The 26,120-nt window shown below is 36.6% G+C and overlaps 1 protein-coding gene across 1 annotated transcript; it reads right to left on the reverse strand.

Annotated features, from left to right (window-relative positions):
- Positions 1–26,053, reverse strand: MFSD11 (major facilitator superfamily domain containing 11). The gene is made up of 15 exons (XM_026702065.2): positions 25,824–26,053; positions 19,232–19,345; positions 18,938–19,112; positions 17,545–17,600; positions 16,516–16,623; positions 14,679–14,758; positions 13,875–13,971; positions 11,676–11,734; positions 9,306–9,444; positions 8,798–8,838; positions 8,341–8,406; positions 5,482–5,607; positions 4,285–4,459; positions 3,230–3,365; positions 1–1,844 (listed from the first exon to the last, which is right to left on the reverse strand). The coding sequence occupies exons 3-15, from the start codon at positions 19,031–19,033 to the stop codon at positions 1,686–1,688; spliced, it is 1,338 nt and encodes a 445-aa protein (XP_026557850.1). The 5' UTR covers positions 19,034–19,112; positions 19,232–19,345; positions 25,824–26,053; the 3' UTR covers positions 1–1,685.
- Positions 26,054–26,120: the final 67 nt, after the last annotated feature.

A 26,120-nucleotide genomic window follows, 5' to 3' on the forward strand; every position in this document is an offset into this window, starting at 1 on the left:
TTCTTTGTGAAAGTTTCCCAGGGATTGGACAACTCTTTGGAAGCAAAGTGCACTCCATACAAAAAGCTAAATTGAATTTATGTCTATTATTTAATCAAAGAACGTCTAAATCCACCATACGTTTTAACTGATTACAGTGCCAATCCTACGTGCAATTGACTTAAGGAGCTCCTCTCCATTCACTAAAGTTTGCTCCCAGTCCCAGGTGAATATTGATTGCAGTTTGAATATACACAGATTCAAGTATGAATTAAAACAAGAAAAATCATCTTGATTTAACTAATCAATCAAACATTTTAGAATTGCTACACAGCTTAGCACCTGACAAAATATTTGTAGATATTGTAGAATAGATATACATTCATAACATTTGAGTGCTTGCCCCTCCAGTGAAAATATGCACTAAAATGAGTGTATAATGAACTGAAGCTATAAACTGCTAATCTAATTAATGTTTAAGAATCATACTTGTCCCTGTTCTGGATGGGCAATAAACGGCCCTACTAGGCCTTTAAGTGAACTCTTTTTGTGACTTAGTCTTTTCTTCTTGTGGTTTCTGAAGACCAATGAGAGTTTCTCACCATTTTGAGTTCAGAAATACATTAGGAAGTTCTAAAATATGTATATAACAATAAAAACACTCCACAGAAATCCAACCTTACCTCTATATATGACCATCAACATTCAGTGCAACACCAACTACCAAAAGGCAATGCATCCTTATTTTGCATTTTAGTGCTATACTTTGGCTCCTCTGATGATGTTCAGCAAACCAATACAAAGTAAGTACAGTAGATACAAAACATTCCATATATGAAGTGTTCTGTTTTGGGTGGCCCACATCCAGGCCTGGAGCATGTATGCTCTAGCAGAAATGTTTCAGATACAGGCGACAGGAAAATGCTAAGGACATCAGCAAGTGTAGGGAAATCAGGCAGGGAAATCAGTGGCTTCAATTTAGGGGAGGTTATCAAAGAAAGGTCCTATGAAAAACCAGGATAGATATGTCACCCTTGAAAAAGAAATCAATGGCACCTAAGGGGGAGTAGGAAAAGAAATACCCTGAGGAAATCAGCAGGCAGGCTAATATACAATCTTTGCAGAGAAAAAGAAAAATATTCCTGGGCAAAGTGTTTGAGATTCTAAGACTCTTCCAGAATTGTTTCAACGCAAACCCAGAACAATCAAAATGTTCTAGGTTTCAATTCCACCGAACTGTAATCTATGCAGAACTGTTTGTCAGAACATGTAAAATACAGTGTGTTTATTTCAATTGGAAATTCACTTTCCATTTTCCATATGCTCTTACTAGAAATGCACAATGATGAATTTTACAGAAAAAAAATACATATGGTAAGATTGCAATCCTATATCTAGTTTCAAGTCTCAGTGAATTTGATTAATGAATTTGATTGATAACCACGTGTGCATTAAAAGAAAAGCAATAGTAGAATTTCCATAATGGCTATTCTTAAGCTCAAGTAGACCTGATTAAAAAAGAGTGCCTCTCTGTCCCCTCTACAGGGTTTTTTCTCCACATTGTAGTCTCCACATTGTAGTCCATCACTACTGATTGATAAGGGAATAAAACCTTTTAGAACTGTGGTGTTAAATACATCTGTATTCCATAGTCTTTCCAATCAACTTGTGGTTTGGAAAGGTGCTTCAGGATGACCACACTGAATTTATGAAATGTTGCGATAACCTGTACTTCTGGCTGCTGCTTCCCATTCCACTGTGAAAAACGTAATTGTCCCAAAAAATCCAACAACTGCCATTATTAGAAGTTGCCACTGAAGAAACAAATAGTTGCTGTAGAAGAAAGCAACAGCTGCACAGACAGACTGAAAAGAAAAAAAAACATGTTGTAAATGCAATCTTAATGACAAGTCAACTTGAGTTATAGACATTGATTTTTAATGCCATTCCACCTCCACTTTTAATTACTGGAACATAAGCTTTCCTAATCATGTTTCTTTGTAGAAGCAAATACACTTATTCCAAACTGGACATGTCCAATATACAGACTGCTTCTTGCGATAGTGTTGTTTGTGTACACAAAATGCAGCATTTCCAGTATTCCAGTATTTCAAATTGTAGATTGAATGGTCTAACATTATTGATATACATCAATTTTGCATTTCATTAAATAAATATCATTTAAAGTATTAATGGATCATGTCTAATTTGGAGTAAGTGAGATCAATAGCAATTACTTCCAAATAAATACGAGACAGTGTTGCAAAAATACTAAAATAATTTTTTTATATAAACATGCCACCTTGAAGTCCAGGATAATTTTGATGGAGGAAAGGCAGGATACATATCGAACAACAAATAAAATATACTATTGCGTATGCATTCTTTGCTGCCACAACCCAACTGTTATTTTATAGTTTTGCTTGATAATATCACAGGAACTTTTCTAAAAAATTAATTCTACTGTCCTTTTTTCTTAGCACAAAAGGCAAAGTTTCCTTTAAGCCATGCTCAATTTCTAATGATTAAATAGATCCATAAAATTCTTTGGCAACTATATAGCAATATAGTATGGTACTACTTTCAGAATATGGTAATAGTGGGTGGGGGTTAGCCCAGTCTAGGGATTTCTGGTAGTTCCTTGACAATATTAGCAGGTCTAATTGTACTTAGTAAGCAAATGAGACAAGGTTGGCTAAATGCAATGACCTGCTGAGACATTTTACCCAATGAAAGAAGATAATTAAAGTTGGGTTTAGTAGTATCAGGCTAGAGACTGGGAAGCTATGACTTCTAGCCCCACTTTAGGTACAAAGCCTGTTGGGTGACCATGGACCAGTTATTCTTTTTCAGCCCTACAAATCAGGAAAATCACTTCCAAAAAATCTTGCCAAGAACTGCAATTATTACAATAGTCCTCAACTCACAACCACAATTGGGACTAGAATTTCCATTGCTGGAGTTACTAAGGGAGTCATGCCCAAATTTATGTAATAATGCATGCCAGTTGCTAAGTGCCAGTGACCCTGAGGGGGGATGCTATGATAGTTGTAAGTGTGAGCACTGTTTATAAGTCACTTTTTTCAGTGCTGTTGTAACTTTGAACAAATAAACGAACAAATGTTAAACAAACTGTTGTAAGCCAAGGGCTATCTGTGGTCCAGGCAGTTGCTGGGAGTCAGTCCAAAACTGACGAAAAGGCGCCAAACATCATTACCATCTGATTCTGCCACTTGGAAATAGATATTACCTGAATGAATTTAAATATAGCAAAGGCAGGTGCACTGTCTTCAGAATATAAGAATCCCAAAATACTAAGAAGTTGAGTGTTGAAACAGCTATCTCCAAAGCCCAGTAAGAAACTGCAAAAAATGGCCACTTCTTTGCTAAAATAAAGAAGCAATAAACAATAAACTCAAAATTATAATTGAAAATAGTGGACAACAATGGAATTAGATTCCTGTAATTCTTCCAGCCTTCAATATGCTTTGATTGGGACTATTAATTGTGTTCTCTTTTAAAGATGCTGATTTCAGGTAAGACCCAATAATAATCAAACTTAATATGCCTCTTTCTCATAACACTGTCACGAATTTTATCTCAAACAGAAAAAGATTGCTGTTGTTTTGCTATGGTGCCTTTTGATCAGTCTAACTTTATGGAGTTCCAGTATTTGAATCAAATGGGTTCTGATCCATCCATTTTGCAGCAGAGAAGTGCAAATCTTTCTTGAATTATCCTGTGCCATTTCAGGGTTTGTGCATGTGATATAGACACTATATTTTGTTTCTATTATCACTTTGATTAAATTGCAGTTTGTGACCATTAAACCATATACTGAATATTAATCAAAATTCATAATTCATCTCAGAATAGACTGGAGAAATTAGCTTAAGGTATCTGAATTCCAGTTGTTTAGCAATAGTTTCACCTGAGAAAAGTTTAACCCCCAACCCTGTCTTCAAACAGAACTTATATGATTTAAGAATTTCCAGTTATAAAAGTCTATAAAATTTCTAGTTCTAGTCTATAATAGGGAAACACAAATGCAAAAAAGTAGCACAATACAGGAATCTCAAACTTAGATCTTTCATTCTGACAATGAAAACATAACAAAATGATCTTCAAATGCTGGTAGTTCATTATAGTAAAATGATTGTGACCAAGAAGAAAAAACTGCCACATATGGGCAATAATTCCAAATTCAGTGAATTAGCTACATTTTTATTTACTACTTCTGTAAACACACACACATACAAATTGTCTTTTAAGAATAATATGAATGGAAGATGTAAAAATATATACCTTGGTTTCATGAATGCAATGCTATCTGTTCCTTCCATGGAAGCAATAGGTGCATCATTTGGTATATTACAAAAGATCAAATAGAAAGCTATGAAATGGACAACAATGCCTAACATCACCACTGGATTCCTGCCAAATCTGTTGTTCTTACTTAGGAGGCCAAAGATTCCTCCACCTGTAACAGTAAATATATAATTATTATCCATACAGAAAATTGCTTTCTTTACTGCAGATGCTCGTTGTAAATTAAGGAACAAGCTTTTTACCAAAAATGTTAAAAGAAAAGTGTTCTCTTGAAGACTGGTTTCTTAGGATTCCTGCCAATAAGGAAGTATCTTAACTGGAACAGTTAGAACCTATCTTAACAGTATAGTATTATAAAATTCCAGTAGCTGTCACTTTATTACCAACCATCATCCATAAGGAAGATATTTTCAGCTGTCGTAATCTGCTGGTGGCACTGTCTCTTTAAGGAGACTCAGTAAGTGCATACTAGTACATGTCAAGTAAGATCTCTAAAACACTCTGAGCTTGATTGTTCTCTAGCAGATGTTTCATTATCCAACTAGGTAACGTCATCAGTGCTAAAAGGGGGTAGGGTTTGCTCTCTGTTTATATATAGTGCCTTGCCCTGTCAGTGTTGGGTTATAGGTTGACTGGTGTTACAATGAATTAAGAGTATTGGCCAACAAATGGATTGGTGTCATAGCAAACTGGAACAGCACTACATTAATGGTAGCATTACACTGGAATAACTGAACCATGTCATTCTATCAAAACAATATGTCTGCTTTTTATATTGAACAATGTACTGAACTCACATATTCTATAGTGACACAAAAGGATGAAGGCAAAGAATAAGTATGTCAGACAATTTTGTTCATGAATTTAAAGCAAAAATAAATCAAAACAAGAAATCCTCTGAAAATGCTTTGGGAGGGTCTTGTTTAGCCTTTGTTCATTTGTTTTGCAATGGTAAAGTTGTGAGGAAAACTTACTTAGAGTGAAACCTGCCTACTTGGTCATTCCTCTACAATGGAAATTTAACAATTAATTTTGGACTATCTAGTTCTTTGCTGAATTACTTTATCTACATGCATATTATATAAATGTATTCATTGATTACATTTATTTATCAAATTTATTTATTTAAATATCAGAAAATATTTTCTATTATTTTAGGCTGTTTGAACTCACCTAATATTTCTCCAATGCCAATGAAAATACCAGAGAGTCCAATAAGACTTTTTTCTTCAACACCAAATTTCTTTATAGCACCTATACAAGTTCCATATACTCCAGAGAAGAATGTTAATTCCAGCCCTTGAAAAACAACATTATTTCAGGCATTATTATATGCAAGTATTTATCCTTAAGTAAAACACTTTCAGGGGAACTTTCAATAAATATTTCAATGATAATTGTTTAGCAAAATTCCCATATCCCTATGAGTCCTCGCAAGACTCAATTAAAAAAACCAAACAGAACTTAGATATATAGAGATATATAGATATATAGATGGTATAGTATATAAAATCATAAGTATAGTATATAAAATCATACATTGCAATGTCCTACCTGTCAATGAATACTTTAGCTTCAACCAAAACAATACAAGAGCACACAATAGACACAATAGATACTCAAGGTAAATCGCACCAAACTTGATTTCAGGAAATACGACTTCAGCAACAGAGTGATCAATGTCTGGAATACTCTGCCTGACTCTGTAGTTTCTTCCCCAAACCCCAAAAACTTTAACCTTAGACTGTCTACTACTGACCTCACCCCTTTCCTAAGAGGTCTGTAGGGGTCGTGCATAACCAACGTGCCTACCATCCCTGTCCTATTGTTTCTTTTATTTTTCTTTCTTATATCAAATCAAATAAATGAATAAACAAACAAATAAATAAATAAATAAAACAGTGTAATTCGCAGATAAGTAACATATTAGTACATTCAAGAACATTCAATATATGCAATGTCTTTATACCACCTGATGGTAGAGCATTAACTGTCTTTGTATAGGTGGATCACAATACTATGGTTCCCAAATTACAGTCTTCAGAATAGGATAGGCCTCTTTGAATAAAGAAAATGGCTATCCCTGCTGTTTGCTAACTGACAGATCATGAGGGCCTGAATTAATTGCATTTTTACCATAAATATTCCCCAAATTCAACACCTCAATTCCAAAATAAATTAAAGACTTCCACAAGTTAAACTTGACATGCTGACTACTTGGACATGTCCATGAAGTTTTCTTGGCAATAATATAGGATGTTTCTTTTTCAATTTCCCAGTGAAAGATAGAACTGTGATTTCCTAGAGACTCTTATCCAAGCTCAACAGATTTAATACAGCTTGGCATTTTTGAAATCAACCATTAAGTAGATGCTGCTACTTATTGAGATCAATTATAACACTTTTCTTAATTCAATATCTTTGTAAGTATAAAATATCCATGAATTATCAAAAGCTAGATTATGCCTTTCTAAAATTAAGATGTTCCTTTAACTTCAAAGATTTATTTCAGCAATGTAAAAAGATCCTAGATAAAAACATATTATAATTCAGTTTAAAATAAAATTGTAAAAATGGAACAAACTGGGTAGATATCACATTTCAAACTGATCACAGTATAAAAATGTTTTATTAATTTATGCCACAGTGTATGCGAAATCGAACAGTATAGCACTTTAAAGAAAGAAGCAGTAGATAGTAAGGAAGTATTGGTGCTCGGATTGTCAAGTTGACTTATAGGGTTTTAATACAAAGGAATCAGAAAATTACTTTGATTTTGGGGGAGTTTTGTCCAAAAGAAGGCCCTTTAACAATTAGCACTTCATTTTAAAAATAGTTTTTAGCTGCAAAGAATTCTTAGGAACATTCTCTATACAGGTGTGTAGTCCTTGATGCATGACCGTAATGGAATATGCCAATTATGGTTGGAAGTCATGATGGTCATTAAGTAATACACCCACATGACTACCTCACTTACAATCCTCCAGCCCTGCTGCCCCCAATGAAGACAGCATGGGGTGCTTCAGGTATACCGAGGGGGGCCCTGGAAGACTTAGTGCAGGCGCTCCTATGGGCTCCCAAGGTCTTCCCCCCTACCCAAGATACTCCAAACTCCACTTCCCACCCTTTGGGGTTGCTACAGTCCTTGGCTGCTTCCCACCCCACTAGGTCCAACATCATCATCTTCACCTTGAATCACCCATCATGCACATACCTTTTGAGGCTCTCTGGAGCTCAGGTTAGAGCAGCAAAGCAAGTTGATCTGTTGCTGGGCCACATGGTGCAATCCTGGAAGAGGCCACCATTTTCCAAGTTGACGTAATTCAATACAGCTACTTGAAAAATGGTGGCCACTTCTAGAATTGTATCATGTGGCCCCACAATAACAGCCTGCCTCCTTCCCTAACCTGAGCTACAGAGATCTTCCAAAGGTAAGTGAGGAGAAGAGTGTGAAGCCCAGTGGGGTGGGAAGCAAGCAACACCTGGAGGAATCTGGTGGGAGAGATAGGCAGGGGTGCTGCAGCTGTGGTGGAGTTGTAGTGGCTATAACTTCAGAACCAAGTCATGAGTAGCTTATAGAGATAATTTGGATGTATGATATGATGGAGAAATTATATTACAGGATAATTTTAATTAGGATGTATAACATGATGGGAAGGGAAAAAAGGGACTTTATGAAACCAATACACAACGGCATTGTATAACTGTGAACAGTTACGTAAATTAAGGAAAACTGTACAATAAAACTTTTTTTAAAAAGTAGCTTTTGGAAAGGTCTGCCATAACTTCAAACAGTCACTAAACGACCAGTCATAAGTCAAGGACTATCCATAGTTTCCTCACAGCCCCATGAATTACAGTGACATAAATTCATGCAATAATTTCAAAAAGGAATGTCATTAATTGATTTTCATGAAGAAACCAAAGACTGAACAGGATTGAAAACATTTAGAAAAACATAAGAGATATAACAAATGTATGTACTGCATAAACTTTCAAGATTGGTATTTTCACTCTTGTTGCACACATTACCTGTATAGGCTGTTGTGACACTAAGTAGCAAAATCCTTTTTGTTGCACACAACTTGAACGATCTTTCTACAGAGAATGCAAAATGAAAATATTTAATTAAACTTGATGTGATGAGAATCTTCATTGATTTGTCATTCAAAAATGGGAAACTGAGCTTGATTTCAATACCCCTTTCTCCCTCAATGATACTGAGCTCTTCTCTGGTGGTACTCACAGTTTTGAACATAAGTACACTATGGAGCTTAACAAATCAGTGGACTATACCAACTTTGCGAGCCAAAGCAGGATAAACAATTAGCCCAGCTGCACCTAAAACAGTCAATGTTACAAGATTTATAGCTACTAACATTATGTCTCTGCTTCCTTGAGGAGGGAAATCTTAAGAAAGAAGGATTTGTAACCATTTGTACTTGACTCTTGCTGAACTTATCAAAATGCCCTGGGAACTTTTACTTACTTATTGCATCCATGGCCCTTGATGTTTTACTTTGGCCAGACCTGATAAAACAAGTATTTATTTAAAGTGAAAAAATATGTAATATATTAAGAAAATCATTATTTTGCATCATTATCAATGTTTTCCTTTACTCAATACCATTTGTCATTAAAAAAGTTAAAATATCAACATAGGAAATACTGATTCAGAAATAAGCCATTAACCTAAATTATATGTGCATTAAACTTTTGACATCACTTTTTTTTTTCATGAATTCCCCCTATCAAACTGCCCAGTATCGTGCAACATAAAAATATATCAATGCAAATTAATTTTCCTACATAAATTAGGTATGTAGTTTCATGTAAATTATCTTGCAGTTGTAGTTTAAATTTAAGCATTCTTCCTACCCTGAGTAACTGGGGCAAATGGATTGTTTTCTAGTTACAATGCCTCTCTGCATTAAATACAAGCATCATTTCTTATTCAAAAAAGAATAGAAATAGTTGACAAAGCCATTAGCACCTACATGTTATCTGCAATGGTTTCAGCAGTGCTTTCCTCTTCTTCTGAAATTGTTTCTTCTGGAGTTCTAATGAGAAAAAACAAAACGGTGCCCACTAGACTGATCACTGTCAAAGAGATGAAGACAGTCCTACGGTCGCTTTCTGTGAAGAAGTAAAATAGTGTATTATACCTTCTTCAACGAACTGTGTAATCATTCAAAATTACCAAAATATTCAGGATATTTTTCAGATGAAACAAAATATAAAGTACAGAAAAAAATTTACATTCGTAACAAATGTCAGTAATTTTTCACAAATCAAACTAAGATTCTGTATTTGAAAATAACTATGTATATTAACATTGTTTTATATGATCATGGAGTTAATCACTTTAATAGGCAATTACTAGGAAATAAATAGATAAATAAATAGATAAGAAAGAAAGAAAGAAAGAAAGAAAGAAAGAAAGAAAGAAAGAAAGAAAGAAAGAAAGAAAGAAAGAAAGATAGGAAGGAAGGGGCGGATGCCTCCTGCAGCACCCTGCCAGCCAAAACAGGGTGCAGGGGGTCTGTGCGCAGCGCCCCCTGCGCCTCGTTTTCACACTCCATAGACTCCTGCAGCACTCTGCTGGCTGTTTTCAGGCCTGTTTCAGCCCATTTTTCACCCTTTTTTGGCCCATTTTCAGGCCCTTTTCAGGCGGTGTTTGGGCTGTTTTCTGGCCATTTTTCTGGCCATTTTTCTGGCCATTTTTGGCCAGCAGAGTGCTGCAGGAGACCCTGGAGAGTGAAAACAAGGTGCGGGGGCACCGCGGGCTGGTCCTTTGATACTTCCAGGCTGGCCCCAGAGGCTAGATTTAAACACCTCGTGGGCCGGATCCAGGCAGCGGGCCTTGAGTTTGACTCCCCTGCCCTAGATGAATTGAATGGCACCGCAAAATAGATACACATTTTTAATTACAATACAGTGTAGTCATTGAGATAAAAATCAGGCCCCTGAGAGAATGAAGTCTCTGCTCTTTTCAAAAGTAGCTGCAGTCATACAGATAAGCCCACACTAATACACACACACTTTCCTCAAGTATAGTACGCACAGGCATATAAGTCTATGTTCCAAATGCCTGATTAATTGAACCACACCCTGGTGTTTTCAAGGACATGCTGATATCTAGAGGCAGCCTCATTTCATCCAGTCTTTTGAGCTTAAGAAAGCAAATACTAAGACAGAGTGGGAAGAGTGAATAGGAGAAAATGATAAGCAATCCTGGTGGGAGTCCTGCCTGGAACCTGGAACTTTAGACAATACCAACTAGGAAAGAGTTCAATACCAACTAGGAAAGAAGCAACTACACAAAAATAGCACTCCATCTTAACTAACGCAGGAACTTGGGTGGAAAGGCAAAAGTTGTATGCTATTTAAAAGAATTTGAGACTTCTATGTGATCTGAGTATTAAAAGACTGAGTATAACGGCCTGAGTATTAAAAATGTATTTACATGGCAACATCACCTTGCAAATCCTAGGATAGAGTTTATCCATAGCAATAATCTGTGATGGGGAATGCATGTGTGCAATAAAGCATTGTGTACAGTTTTGCTTCACTGAACTGTGTTCAGTCCTTGAAACACAAAGAACCGTCACAAGGCAGAAAATGAAGATTAGGGAATGAGAAAAAAATAAGGATTCCTTTTTAATGTTTTATTATGAATTATAAGAATTGGCATTAGTCTTCATACATTATCCAGGGTCAATATAGATTAATTTTTAATATGAAAATCACAAAACCTTGTTCAAATAAATGCTTAGCAAACTGTAGATAAGTTGAATATCTTAAATCATTGTGCAATGCACAGGTAACATCATAGCATGAGACAATTGTTTGTCTCTCCTACCCCATCCAAAATGTGAACAAAACTGCACTGATGTAGCTTAAATTTTTATTTTATTTGTATCCTGCCTTTATTATTTTTACAAATAATTGAAGGTGGCAAGTATATTCAACACAACTTCCTCCTATTTTTCCCCAAACAACGGCCCTGTGAGGTGGCTGGGCTGAGAGAGAGTAACTGGCCCAAAGTCACCCAGCTGTCTTTATAGGTAGTTGGCTGGACCAAGATAGAATGGAAATGGAAATGGAAAAGATGAGAAGAGTGGGAGAGTATTTGCTTGTCCATTTCAGGCAAAACAATGCTTCCACACAAATTTTTCCTCTTCTTATCTAACTGCTGAGACAGTGAATTATTTTGCTTGTCTGGGTGTAGGTGATGAAATATCAAGGAACACAACATATTTTAAAATGGGATTTGTACAGTATTCAGTGAGATATTGTAAAAAATCAGTGATGGAGACAGTAGGCTAAATACACAGGCTTCAAAGGATTTCATGAACAATACCAACCTGATATGTAAGTTTTCCCTTGCCAGGCAAAATATATGTAGAGATTTCCAAAAAACAAGCTATAAACAGAAGATAACTAGTGGTTAATGCATTATTTTTATATAAGAAAGAGGTGAATTATAGTTCAAATCAAAATTGAAATCTTAATAAACCTCAAATAATCTCAGGGATTTATATGTAAAATGTAAATTATATTGGCATTGCAAGTAGATTCCAAACAGTAAGAGCTGATCTTCCCAAGATATGCAGGTTTTTCTTTTATTACATCAGCCTTCTTCAGACTAATGCCCACTGGTGACTTAGATTTCAATTCCCATAGTCCCTGTCAGTAGGACTTTTGGTCAGAACAGCTAGCAACTATGAGAACTGAAGTGCAACACAAAGAGAAGTTTCCATGACAATCATGGAAAATTCACAGCATAAATGTTAAAGTAGATGGATATTTTGGCTCAATAAGAAGCAGCCTAGGAATTTGATCCCAATGATGGAAACAAAAATTCCAATATATGGAAGCAGGACATAACTGCAAAGTTTAAAATAATTGAAGAGGAAATTCTGCATTTGATTTAAAAATTAAAAGTAGGAATGAACACAACTTTCCTCCTGCAACCTTTGAAATTGTGGCTCCCTCCTTCCCACCTTTAGATCTAGTTGATTTTTTTTTTAAAAAAACCACTTGTTTCTGGAATCAGTTTAAAGTGCTAGGTTAAGCTACCAATTTATCCATGAACCAGAGCAGCAGAACTTAGCTGACTTTGGTTAACCTGGAAAAACTAAGTAAGCTTAGTTTAAGTATTGGGCAGAAACTTTAAGTATTGGGCAGAAACTACTTTAATCTTTAAGTATTGGGCAGAAACTACCAGATGGCTGCAAGCTATACTGGGAAAATCAAAATATCTCTTTAAAGAAATAATGGGAAATAAATTGGAATTATTCCTCAGAAAACTACCGAAACGTGTCTATGAAGTTACCAATTGATCTCAATTTAAAGAAACATTGTTTAACTACAGTATCTTTAGAATCCTATTTTGGAAATTCATAGGGTTTTAAAATCTGAACTCTAGGCACTACACCCTTGTTTTGCCAGTACACTCTTCCCAAGGCAGTAATGGCAGTGGTCATTGATAATAAACCCTTTTGTTTCTATCTATACAAACAGATAAAGAACATTTTATTTTGGATGGCGCATACTCTGTGATCATTTTTTATCTTGTTAACTGCTGGGTGGTGAGGTCTGCTGCTCCTAGTGGTGCTGCTGGACACTGCCCACCTGTCAGGGCGATGCTGTGCTGAACACAGACCCCTGCTTTTTTGTTTAGCAACTCTTTATTTTAACTGATGTATTGCTTTTGAATTATTTTATCCGATTTGAAAGATGGTTTCATCTTTATTCTAAGCTCCTTTGATTATTTTATTTAAATTTGCTTGCTGTCCATCTTGCCTATTTTGCTTAATAAGTATCAATTATCAATTTCCTTTCAGGAAGCACCAGATATCATACACAATTTGCAACTCCAACCCAAGAACATCCTCATTAGAATCATGTAAAAGAGGTAGAGAACAAGGGACTAGTCCCACGCTTGACCAAAGTTCATTGGCTAAAGTAGAAGCTGGATTTCAATTTTCCTGGTCTAGGTCAAAGCAATCTAAGCGATCCAGGCACAAAATATGTTCTAAATTGAACATACTATTCATACTCACTAACTTACTTTATAATAAAATCATGGAAAATTCTGAATGCCCTCAAATATTTTCCTATGACACAGATGAGACACAGTGACTCTTGTTCCCATTTAGGACTCTTTAAATGATAATTATAACAGAAAGCAGAACCTGAAGCGAACTGTAATTCCAGAAAGCACATTTTTTCTGTGTAAGCTCCAAAACTGACAGTTCAGTTTATAAGTTGTACTTCCACAATCTTGCTTTAAATATCTAAAGACAGCCTAATCACATATTTGTTTCCCAGAAAAGGGTTTTTTATATTAGCACCAGCAGTGCACTTTCTGGTATTGGGTGATTTCTTCTTCCCTTAGCTTTTATTTGCCTAAAAAATGATTTAGTGGGTTCCCAAGCCTCCAGAATAAATTAGGGGTCAATTGGGAGATGCAAAAGGGAGAGGACTCCATTGCAGTCTGTGAATTTTGATTTCATTTCATAGCATATGATTTAACCAAAAGCAAGAGTTTAATTATTTACCTGAACTGCAATAATGCCCAGAAAATTCCACTGTTCCTGCCAATTGTGTTTTCATTTGAATTTATTGTTAGGCAATTTCCTTGAGCAGTCCATAATACTGCAAATGTAAGAAGAATTAATGTAAACAGAAAAGAAATCTTCTAAAGTTCATTTATATTGGTATCTGAAAATGTTTTCAGTAACATCATGTATTTGGATGCATCTCAAGGTTGCTTCACAAATGCTTACAGCTAACCCTATTAAGTATTAAAATTATATTAAGGTATTCTAGCCAGTGTTCCAATAATTGAAGCTCCAATAATTGACAAACTTTTAAGGAATATGAATCTCTTTGATACTTATTTTGCATTTTCAACAACAAACCTATATAATGCATACTTTATAAACTACAGAGAGTATTGTTCAAAGTGATTGCAACTTTAGCTGGAATATCATTGTAATCTTGGGAACAAAGACAAGTTAAAGAGGTGCTTAGCAAATCTGAATTCCATAGTACCAATTTCTTGCCTAATGTGCTGTGCCTTAAGAGGGGGAAAATGTAATTCCAAGCACCACTGCTTGTGTCGGGGGTGGGTTGGGGTTAGAGATTCCTTTACCTTTTATGTAATGTTTCTAATGGTTAAGAACAATTTTACTACCTTGTTAGCATTGCGTGCATTCCACTCAATGGAAAATGAGAAAAGTGTGGGAAACAAATTATAAAATGGTCCATATTACTCAGAATCCACCCAAATCTCATAATTCCACCAAAAGCAAAATAAATTCCTTCATAAAATGGAGAGCATCTTGAGAGGAAGAGCTTACCAGCAGCTGCTATTCCAAGGAAAACTGAAGCTGTGTAGAAACTCCAGGTAATAGGCTGGATAAAGATGGCAATATATAAGCTGAAAAGAAAATAGTTTTAATATGCATAATGCGATGCTCACAGTTCTTTGTAAAATAACTTTTATCGCTAGTTGGGAATAATCTGTACTTGATTAATTTTCAGTTGTTTTTACCTCTCCCAATTAATTCTAAGTCCTATCTTTACCTGCTTAACTAGATATTTAACATATTTAATAGCAGAATTGGAAAGGACCTTGGAGGTCTTCTAGTCTAACCCTCTGCTCAAGCATATCATTTCAGACAAGTGGCTGTCCAGTCTCTTCTTAAAAGCCTCCAGTATGGGGCATCCATAATTTCTGAAGGCAAGCTGTTCCACTGGTTAGAAAATTATTTCTTAAATCCAGGTTGCTTCTTTCCTTGATTAGTTTTCATCCATTGTTTCTTCTCTTAACTTCTGGTGCTTTGGAAAATAGATTGTACCACTTCTTCTTTGTGGCAGCTCCTCAAATATTGGAATACTGCTATCATGTCACTCCTAGTCCTTCTTTTCACTAGACTAGCTGTACCCAATTCCTGTAACCATTCTTGGTATGATTTAGCCTCCAGGCCCCTAACCGGTATGCAGGGATTGCTGCTCTTCTCTGCACTCTTTCTAAAGCCTCAACATCTTTTTATAACGTGGTGACCAAAACTGGATGCAGTATTCTAAGTGTGGTCTTACTAAGGCTTTATAAGGCAGTACTAGTACTTCATGTGTTCTTGGTTCTATCCTTTTAATGCAACCCAGGATGGCTTTGGCTTTTTTGACTGCTACCACAAAGGGCTGGTTCATATTTAAGTGATTGTTCACTAGGACTCCAAGACTCCCTTTCACACTTAATGCTATTGAGCCAGGTTTCACCTAATCTGTACCTGTACCTTTGGTTTTTCCTGCCTAAGTATAAGACCTTACTTTTCTCTACACTGAATTTCTTTTTGTTGGATAGGGCCCAGTGTTCAAGTCTTTCGAGATCCATGTGGATCCTGAGTCTGTCATCTGAGGTGCTGGCTATTCTGCCAGCTTAGTGTCATCTGCAAATTTGATAAGTTCCCCTCCTATTCCCTCATCTTGTGGGAGATATCTTCACTCATTTGTGAAGATATTGAAAAGTACTGGGCCTAAAAAAGGAACCTGGGGGTACGCCACTGCTTCCTTTCTTCCATATGGATGTAGTTCCATTGGAGATTACACGTTGAGTGTGATTTGGCAGCATACATCTACTACTGATGCTGTTTATCCCACATTTTTCTAGCTTATTGAAATCCAAGTACACTATGTCCATTAATATAGTCACTTTGTCAAAGAATGAAATAAGATTTGTTTGGTATGGTGTGTTTTTGACAAATCCATATTGGCTTCTGATTATAACTTTGCTTACTTCTAAGTGTTTGTAGATCTGTTGCTTGGTTATCTTTTCCAGGATTTTTCCAGGTATTGATGGCAGGCTGATTTGATTGGTCTGCAGTTTCCTGGATCTGCTCCCCTCCCCCCCCCCTTTTTTTTGAAGTTTTCAAGAAAAGATTGAACAAACATTTGTCTGGGATGATATAAGATCTCCTGGCATGGGTAGGGAATTGTACTAGAACTGCTCCAACATCCCTTCCAGCCTTATGATTCTATTCTAACACCAACTACTAAAACAGTAATAGTTACCATATATCATACATTTCCCATTTAGTCAATTATATACAAAACAAGAACAGGTCTTCTAGATGCAGCTAAGTAAATGAAAATCAGCATAAATTATATATCCGGAATTGAGGCAATTTTACTTACCTATAGAAGATACCACTAATGAACATGGAAAGTTGTGGTCCTATGACTGCAACCACTGAAGGTGAAATTATATTTGATGCAGAAAACACTCCATAAATAACAGCCATACTGTACAAAGGAATAACAATGATTAGTAAATCGTTAACATGTAGTTGAAAGCTAAGAGAGCAGTAAGGAGGAATTTCTGTTTTTTGGGGGGAAATGGATAAAGTTGGTAAATCTGTCAATATACACACTTTATATACACAACCACATCAATTTTTTTCAAGCACCATGGTACTACCACATTGCTACACTAATTCACATAGGTGCTGTATCTAAAATTATTTTACATGAAGATGCAAGCTACCTTCTTTTACATCTCTCCCCAACCCATACACAAATTTTATCCATGGGAATTGGACTGTTTGTGTATCATGTTTATTTTAAATGATCTTCCTCTGGCGATGAGATTTCAGAGACAAATTAGAATTCTACCTGTTTTTAGGCTTAACAAAAACAATAAAGGAAAAATGATTAAGTACAGCATATCTAGGGTGAGGTCACAAATAATAGTAATATTTTTGATCTTAGTAAAATTAATTGTAATTCCCCTAGATCTTTAAATGGAAGTTCTTTTAAACTAGGTTTAGTGAAAACAAGCCAAAATTAATATATTATTAGCCTGTCTTATTCAAATCATAGTTTGAACTTCACTGGGATCTTTAATTTACAACTGAAAGCCAGAATTTCTGAACACTGGCACACAAAAAAGGATAATGAGAAAGAACTGACATGTCTATCATTTCTCATTCTCATAAAATGAATTTATCCTGTTCCATTATGCCTGAACCTAGTCATAAAATGTACCTGAAAAGCAACAAGTTAAAATGTTCAATAAATTACTGCTCCAGGAATGTTGCTGCTCCAGGAATGGGAGAGGTCTGGGTTTTTATATTCTTGATTTTTAAAGTTGTAAGCTACCTGTGTTGAGTTAGGCTGGCATATAAATTACTTTAAATAAATAATAATAAGACAAGCATAAAGTACCTTGTGTAGCCACTTCCATGAAAATCAGTATGATTTAAATTTGTAATAACAGTTTGCTGTAATACATTAAGATACATTAAAATGATTAACAATATGAACTATTATCCAGATTGTTTTTAAAATGTATTTAAGTTTTAAAATACAAAACACACCCGGAAGTCACTATAAATACAAATATTAAATATGCCTGTTTACAATTACTTGGTCAAAGTATTTGCAATTAATATCCTAAGTAAATCAAGTTGTTTTAAATTAAATTTGCATCAAAGAATGTTACATTAGGAAGTAAACAAAAGTAAAAAATCTAACTAGTTTTAATATCTACTTTTCTTCTGTTAAGGGGAAAACATCATATTGCTTGATAAAGAAGTGTGCCCAAATCTGCATTTGCCTATAGGAGATAAAATGAGGAGCATCTGTAGCAGCAACCATGATGTGGCAAGTAATAAATCCTTAGTTTTTGCTACAGCATTGTAGTACCCTTAAATCATCATGCTTAGAGGCCTGACTGACAAAAATCACTGTTTCCATACTCCCCTCCCCACAAAAATTCTTACCAAAAATCTTTTTGTACAATGGTAAAACTAGACAAGTCTCTATCATTCCATCATAAGAGTCAAAAAGAAGGCAACTCCAGCTTCTAGATAATGTTCTGATTTATTGGCTAGACCCAGGACACCAGAGATGGCACATTTAGCTTGCCTATGCAAAGCCAAGGCTGGCCTTATCCTCCATATTGCTCAAGACAAAAAGGAAAAGAAGGAAGAACAGAAGGCTGCCTAACTACATTTAAGCAAGAGGTATTCTCTTTCCAATTACATTTACTCGTTGTTCCCTTTTTCCTAATAAAGTTTTATATCTAGAGATATGGGTTCCTTATTTTAATAAGATAATTTCTCATTAAAAATTACCCCATATGAAATACTGTACAATTAACTCCTGTGTTTCAGGATTGGCATAAGATTGAATCTCTGGGTGAAAAGTTGGACAATCACAAGCACCATTTTTATTTTTCTAGAACTAGACTGAATGATGAAGCCTTTGGCAGAATGATCAAAGTCTCTAGAATGGAAATGTTTGATGGGTGTGTCAGGGTGTTTAACACGGCTAGTGACAACTGATCATGACATGCTTTAGAAGTAACCCAAGAAAGGATCTTCCAGGCAGTCTGAATTATCATTTCTGCCAGCAAAGAGGAAAGAGGATTCCATTTTTAAAATTATGCTTTTTGAGCAATCAAGAAATTCCATACGTTATAATAACAGATAAAAGAAATGGCAAGAAAAGGACTGCAAACATCAAGAGAATATTACATTCTGAAATATATATTTTTGTTTCATTAAGAAGACAGTCAATGCTCATAGATATAGGGAAAAGAAACATTTGCTCTTACCGCTATATTTCCACATGTTTGGAAAGCAGTGAACATAAACATGAACGCTATTCCTAAAACAATGATGTTCAACTGTTTTTTTAATTCAGAATTCATATTGTGTTTTATCAGAATATTGTCAGACTAAAACATAGGTTAACATCTGTCTTTCAAGCTTCTTCCTTTTTTTAAGTTTCTGAGAAAGGAACAAAGAACACAAACTCTGCATTACTGAATTAATAATTGTTTTCTGAAAAAACAAAGTATGAAGAAAATACCAACTAACAGGAATGAAAAAATATCAAGAGTCTCTACCTTTAAAATGCAGAACAGCAGCAGATGCAAAGAAGCAAAGAAGACACATTCTGACTCAGATCTTCACTTATCTTCCATGTAATGGAATCAGATTTTGACTTGGACACCAATTATCTGATAAAAGGAACAGCTACGGCAATTATTTCCATTCATGCCAGACAGGAAATAGAGAACAGTTTACAAATTAAGTCAGCTGATCAAATGAGGGTGGGAAAGCACTCATGAATTCTGGGAAATGCAGTTCAAAGAGCTATATACTAAGGAAAAGAAAGCATTTCTAAGCAATGCTACAGAATAAAAACTCAGTGATATGTGTAAGCATGAACAAAATACCTTTTAGATAATAATGACTGTACATTTTGTTTTTCTCATTTGTCAGGAAATTTTGATAAAAGCCAATTCTGAATAATCTGGTATATGATAAAGGGAAACCTTGAAATGATTTGAATCGTTACTGAACCTAAGTGTCAGTTTGTCGCTAAGCTTGTCTGAAAAGAGTACGTCACAAATTAATGCTTCTTTTAAGTCCCACTTAAATCAACGGACTCTATAAACCTCATTATTATTTATGATAGCACTTGTAACCTGTATCTATGAGAACAAATTGTTTTATTATAAATACTAAAAATTATATAATAATGAATGTAACCTTCCCAATCAAAATGTTACTATCATAGTCATTAAAATAATGCAGTTCAAGAAAAAAGGTAACACCCCAAATAAATATATAATTGTAGTATGTAAGACAAACCTCATGAGAACTAAATCCAATCATATCAATGCATTTGTGGTTTCCCTCATTTCAAATTTTGACATCCAAATGCTAGATTCAATATTGAATGTGCATCTGGAGAAGGGGGGGGGGGGGCGGGCGGCCTTGGCAGCACAGAGCTTTCCCAGAGAGAGGCCCAGGTGAACAGACTGCAGATTTCTGGGCTGCAAAGGGGGAGGGGGGGAAGAGATTCAGGATACCCACAGCCTAGAATCTCTCATATCTAACAGATTAAAAGTTATAGTTTTAAATGGTAACATTCTGTCCACTAGATGTAAGCAAATAAAGTATTGGACTTTATTGTATCTCGCTATATCATCTTTCAGCTAGGTGCTAGGGCCTGACACTTAGCAACTTTTCTAAATTACGACACACACACCCCTCCAAATAACCAAGATAACTACAAGCTAGTTCCATAGTTCTGATGGCTGCACATGTACATACTCATGGTCACAAGTGCATTTGGGTGTTTGGCAACCTCTGAGGGAGATGGGAAGATTAAAATATAGGAAATATAAATAAATAAACCAACTCACATTTACAGTCTTGTGGCCACAATTTATAACTTTTTTTGCCAGTTTTCAGCTATTTTAGTAGATTTCTGGCAAAAAAAAAACATTCATAGATTCACTTAACAATTGCTGAATTAATTTAAGAACTGCCATGGTTACTTAATGACTGCCATAAAGTCATAAAATCTGGGCTGGTCAACTTAAAATCATCATGCCTTACCATGAAAAATCTGAGCTCCATTGTGGTCATAGATCAAGGGTTACCTGTAGTTAGTTAACATTAACAGTATAAGATAACACCTACACTTATAAGGTATTTTTAGGTTGGCATTCAAAATTTATTAATCAATGTTGTAGACTAAAATCAAAACAAGGGCAGCTTTCCCAGTATTCTGAGTATCTCCTATACTGTTTTTAGAATTCTGAAATATGTATTAAACTGAACATAGTATGAGGTATTTTCAAGAAAATAAAATAGACTTTCGTCTCCTTATTTATTTCTATATTATGGACTATAAATTTTTCATGTTTAGTTGCTTGGATAATGTGCACTATTGCTGTACACTCCCACTGAATTAGAAATTACTTTATTATCAACTTTTGAACTAAACATTGGTTCAAATAGACTAAAACTATATCTCCCACAAAAATTTTGGTGACAATAGAACTGCTGAATAAGAATATACTTTGATTCAGTGAATTAACAGAATGTTATCAGTCTGGGGACCATTCTTTTAAATCATGTCCCTCATTTTTATGTATTTTTCCTATTCTAGTTCATAATTATTATGGTACATAAGTTTAGTATTTGTTTTGTTGTATTAATTCATCAGAAAAATATTTCCTAGTATTCACTGAGAAAAATTCATTCAATACTATTTTCAAATATCTTACTTTGCTCTGACTTTAAAAAAAATGATTTAATTCATTAAATATCTGCAAAAATATTTTAACATTACTTTAATTCTAATCACCACATTAGTTTAGTGTAGTGGTAAACATTTTAACATCAATTTTGTGGCCAAAGGACTGGAAATAATTGATTTATATTCCAACAGGAAGAAAAATAATTGCTTAAAAATGCTCAAACTAGCACTTCTCACATACAGGAAAGCCAATTATCAATATTTAACAATCCAGAGTTCAATATTTAGAGTTGCTAGATATACAAGTTAAAATCAAGAGGCAAACAATGAAAATCATAATCTTAACATCCCGTGGATAATGGGAAATACATTTATTTTTAGTTTAATTAATTATACAAAAGCTTTTGATCTTTTGGATTTCTCTTTAAAAAATTGAATAGGGAGGTACAGTTAGACTAGAAGCCATTTAATTATTCCAAATTGGGAGAGAAGTGTACCAAGACTCTAAAACAGTGGTTCCCAAACCTTTTCAGTCCACTGCCCCCTTGGTGCTACAAACTCATCCTCAATGCCCCCCACCCAGGTGCAGGATTGAAATTTCTGTGGGCATGGCCTAATTTGAGGGTGTGGTTTGCTGGTCACATGATTGGGTGGGCGTGGCTTGCTGGTCACATGACTGGGTGGGCATGGTTTGCTGGTCACGTGGCTGGTGGCATGGCTTGCAGGTCACGTGACTGGATGAGCGTGGTTTGGTGACTGGCAAATCAAATGCAAGTGGTCCTTACTTAATGGCCAATTGCTTAGCAAGTATTCTAATTTATGACTGGCCTCCCCAGAACTACTTGACCTGTTTTGGGAGTTTTGACAGACATGCACACACATATACACATACTCCCTTCCAACCCTGCTGGAGCAGGTCATTGGACTAGAATCAGCAAAGCATCTCTGATTAGATTCTAGTAGTGAATAAAATCTAATCAGAGATGCTTTGCCAATTCTTGTTGATTTGTTTTATTTGTATTTCTTTATTTTATGTTGCCTGAATTGTGTCCCTTCTTGTGCACAACCCAGAAGCTTTTGTGATTCTTTGCAGCAAAAATTACTGACCTCTGGATTTGCTCTACTTTTCAAACATGCCGGCACTGCCCGCGTTCTAGGTGCCGGCCCCGCAGGTCCACCCCATTGAGCCCGCTGCCCTGGAGGGACCTGCCCAAGCAAGTCCGAGCAGAGTGGTGCACCAAATCAATGGGGTGAGCCTGGGAGAGGAAGAGAGAGAGAGAGAGAAAAGAGAGAAAGAGAGAAGGAAGAAAAGAAAGAGAAAAGGGAAAGAAAGAAAAAGGGACAAAGAAAGGGGGGGCATGGAGGGATGGAGGGGAGAGAGAGAGAGAGAGAGAGAGAGAGAGAGAGAGACCTGATGCATCAGATTGAAATGACGCCTAGTTTAGAGGCCCTTTCCCACATTGAAACATCTTTGCCAACATCTTTGCTAGCACATTGAAACATCTTTGGCTTCTATTAATTAAAGGTTTTATGGACGAAACATGGCCAAGACTATCAGATACAGATACAGATAATCAGAGTTGGAAGGGACCTTGTAGGTCATCTAGTCCAACCTCCCGCCCAAGCGGGAGACCCTACACCATTTCTGACAAATGGCAGTCCAATCTCTTCTTGAAGGTCTCAACTGATGGCACTCCCACAGCTTCCGAGGGCAAGCTGTCACATTTTGTTTGGCTTTAAACAGGATCCATTGGAGCAGATCTCCACCCTAAAAAATTACTTTTCCCCAATGTATTACAGTGCCAATTCTGAAGAAGGCAAAACCAAAATGCATTGGTAAATTACAAGGAGAACACACACACACACACACACACTCCCTTCTAACCCTGCTGGAGCAGGTGATTGGACTAGAATAGATATCTCATTATCTTTCTCCTCCCTCCCACCCTCCTTCTTTATTTCTTTTTCTTTCTGTCCCTTCCTTCCATCCCCCTTTCTTTGTTTCCCTTTTCTCTTTCTCTTCTTCCTTCTCTCTTTTTCTCTCTCTCTCTTTCCTCCTCTCAGGCTCACCCCATCGACTTCATGCACCGCTCTGTTCGGACTTGCTTTGGCAGGTGCCTCTGGTGCAAGGGGCTCAAATGGGGTGGAATGCCGCTGCAGGGGGATGTTTGAAAAGGCGAGCAAAGCCACTCTGGCTTTGCTCTTCTTTCCCAACGCTGCGTTCGGGGCGGAGCTCCTTGCACCAGAGCATGCAAGTCAATGGGATGATCCTGCAGATCCTTGCCTCGAACGCGGCGGTGGGATTTTTTCTCATCCCTGAATTGTGCCCTGCCGCTCACCTCCAGCACCCCCCCTGCCACCTCTTAGTACCCCCTGCCAGCCCCCTTGCCTCTCAGCGCCCCCCTAAGGCATCCCACCACCACCCCAGGGGGCGGTACCGCCCTCTTTGGGAACCACTGCTCTAAAATATATGAAATAGCAATAGCACTTAGACTTATATACCGCTTTATAATGCTTTACAGCCCTCTCAAAGCGGTTGACAGAGTCAGCATATTGCACCCAACAATCTGGGTCCTCATTTTACCCACCTCGGAAGGATACTGGACTAAAAGAAATAGAAACTGGAAATAAAATTGCTAAGAAACATCAGCCAACCTCATACATGGTGATAACCATTTTGATGGCTACAAACAACACTTAAGAAACCTCATGTTTTATGTAAAAATGAGTGTGTGCAAAAGTTAGTCTCAATATAGAATAGAACTCTTTATTGGCCAAGTGTCATTGGAGACACAAGGAATTGGTCTTGGTGCATATGCTCTCGGTGTACATATATTGTATATATATTAAGAGATCCTTGCTGCTCTCTCAGCTTGCTTGTTTTCTTGCAGATGTTTCATTACCCAAACTAGGTAACATCAATGCTTACCTGATTGTTGGTCTGTTAATCTTGGAGTTAATATATGCGGATCTGGGTGCTAATTGCTGGTGGAGAGGTGCTTGGGTCTTTTTGTACCCTTTTTGACTGATTTCTTGTCTCTTTTGCATAGTCTGTTAATGTCTTTGTGTCTAATGATGGCTAGAATTTCCCAGGTGTTTTTGAACATAGCTTGGTCTAGGATGGTCACATTTTTTCAATTAAAACTATGGTTAAGTCTGTCTATAGATTGTGAAATTAAAGTGTTTTCATGTCTTCTGACTGCCAGTTGATATTCACAGATGCATTCTGCCAGTCTTCTGCCTGTTTGTCCTACATAGCAATTGTTGCAGTCATATGTTGTAGATGACTCCTGTTTTTTCCTCTGGGGTTGCTGAATCTTTTGATTTGCTTAGGATGTTTTGAAGGACATTAGTTGGCTTGTGTGCTATGCTAATTCCATGTGGTTGTAGTGGTCTGTTGGTAGCAACTTTTGTCTCTCAAATAAGATGGAGATCAGGACAAGGTCCATCTGCATTTGAAAGACAAAGCCACTCTTTCTAAGACAGCAAAATTCACATTTTGGATAAACAGGACATTGGTTTGAAAGAGGGATAAAAGAGGCCATTTACGTTGCAAAGGATTGGAGATTAAGAGGAGAAATTGTCTTCCTTACTAGCAAAGAAATCAAGGTGGCAAGAAATATTTCATATATCAAGCCTGTAGAATAAAAAGCTCAGGCCTCAACTTTTGAGGCACAAATTTCTTGTTAAAGTCGGCCCACAGCAAGTGATACCAGCAAGTCTTTGGGGGAGGGGGGAATCCAATCCACCTTGGTATTTAAATAGGACAATTGGGGGGGAACCACCTAGAAGGGCAAACTGTTTTGTATCATACCTAGAAAATGAGACAAACTTGCCATCTTTTTATACCTCAAAAAACATTGCATAGTCCTCCTCCTTGGAGTAAAGGTGCAAAATACTGTACAGCAGAATATCCTTTTTTCCCATTTTAAATAAGTTTTCCTGACCCTTACAGGGTGTCTGATAATCAGGCCTGATAGTGGGCTTTGAAAATGTTAACATGGTGCTGCTACTAGTGTGGTTATTCTTTCGTTTACCTACGCCTAATACAGTTCAATAGCCAGAACCGCTGCCCCAAACTGAACTAACTACCCCAAATTGAGACAAATATCTCCCTTGAAAAGACAGCAAACCTTCCCCGCCCCCAATCCCAGGCTCTCATTCAGCGCGAAGACGCAGTAAAAAAATCAGCCTTAACCAGTCCGTCTCAGCCACACCTCCCCTCTTGGCCTCGCACTTCTATCTTTGCTTGCTTCTTTTGGCGTGCCTGTGGCATGTTACGTGCGCGCTCCCGTGTATTATTAGTCAGCTTCCTCGCAGCCTTGGCCGCCATTTTAAACATTGAGCTTCTTGTCTTTTAATAAGCGTATACCACGCCAATTACTTAACGGTTTGTACAATCGACACGCCGACTAAATTATAACAAACAAAGGCGGTTATACCTTTTTCAGAGTTGTAATTTGGAATTGGGAATTAAATGCTCTGCAGCCTTCCGCGTGAGAAGCGTAAACAATCGCTTCCGGGTTTCAGCACTGAGGGGCTGGTGAACTTTCGCAGTCGATGAAGAGTTTATCTTTCCCTTTTTCTTTTTGGGTGGATATCAGTGCCTTTTAATATCGTGTTTTCCCTTTGGAGCAACAAAAGTCGAATTTAAAATTGAATGGCTTAGGGTACAACGGAGGGGCGCGAGTAGAATCGAGAAGTACTTCCGGGCCATCGGCGGCCATTTTATGGCGCTT

This window comes from Pseudonaja textilis, chromosome 2, assembly GCF_049901715.1.
Source record: "Pseudonaja textilis isolate UNSWEBS1 chromosome 2, rPseTex1.2, whole genome shotgun sequence".
In the NCBI taxonomy this organism is placed as follows: Eukaryota; Metazoa; Chordata; class Lepidosauria; order Squamata; family Elapidae; genus Pseudonaja; species Pseudonaja textilis.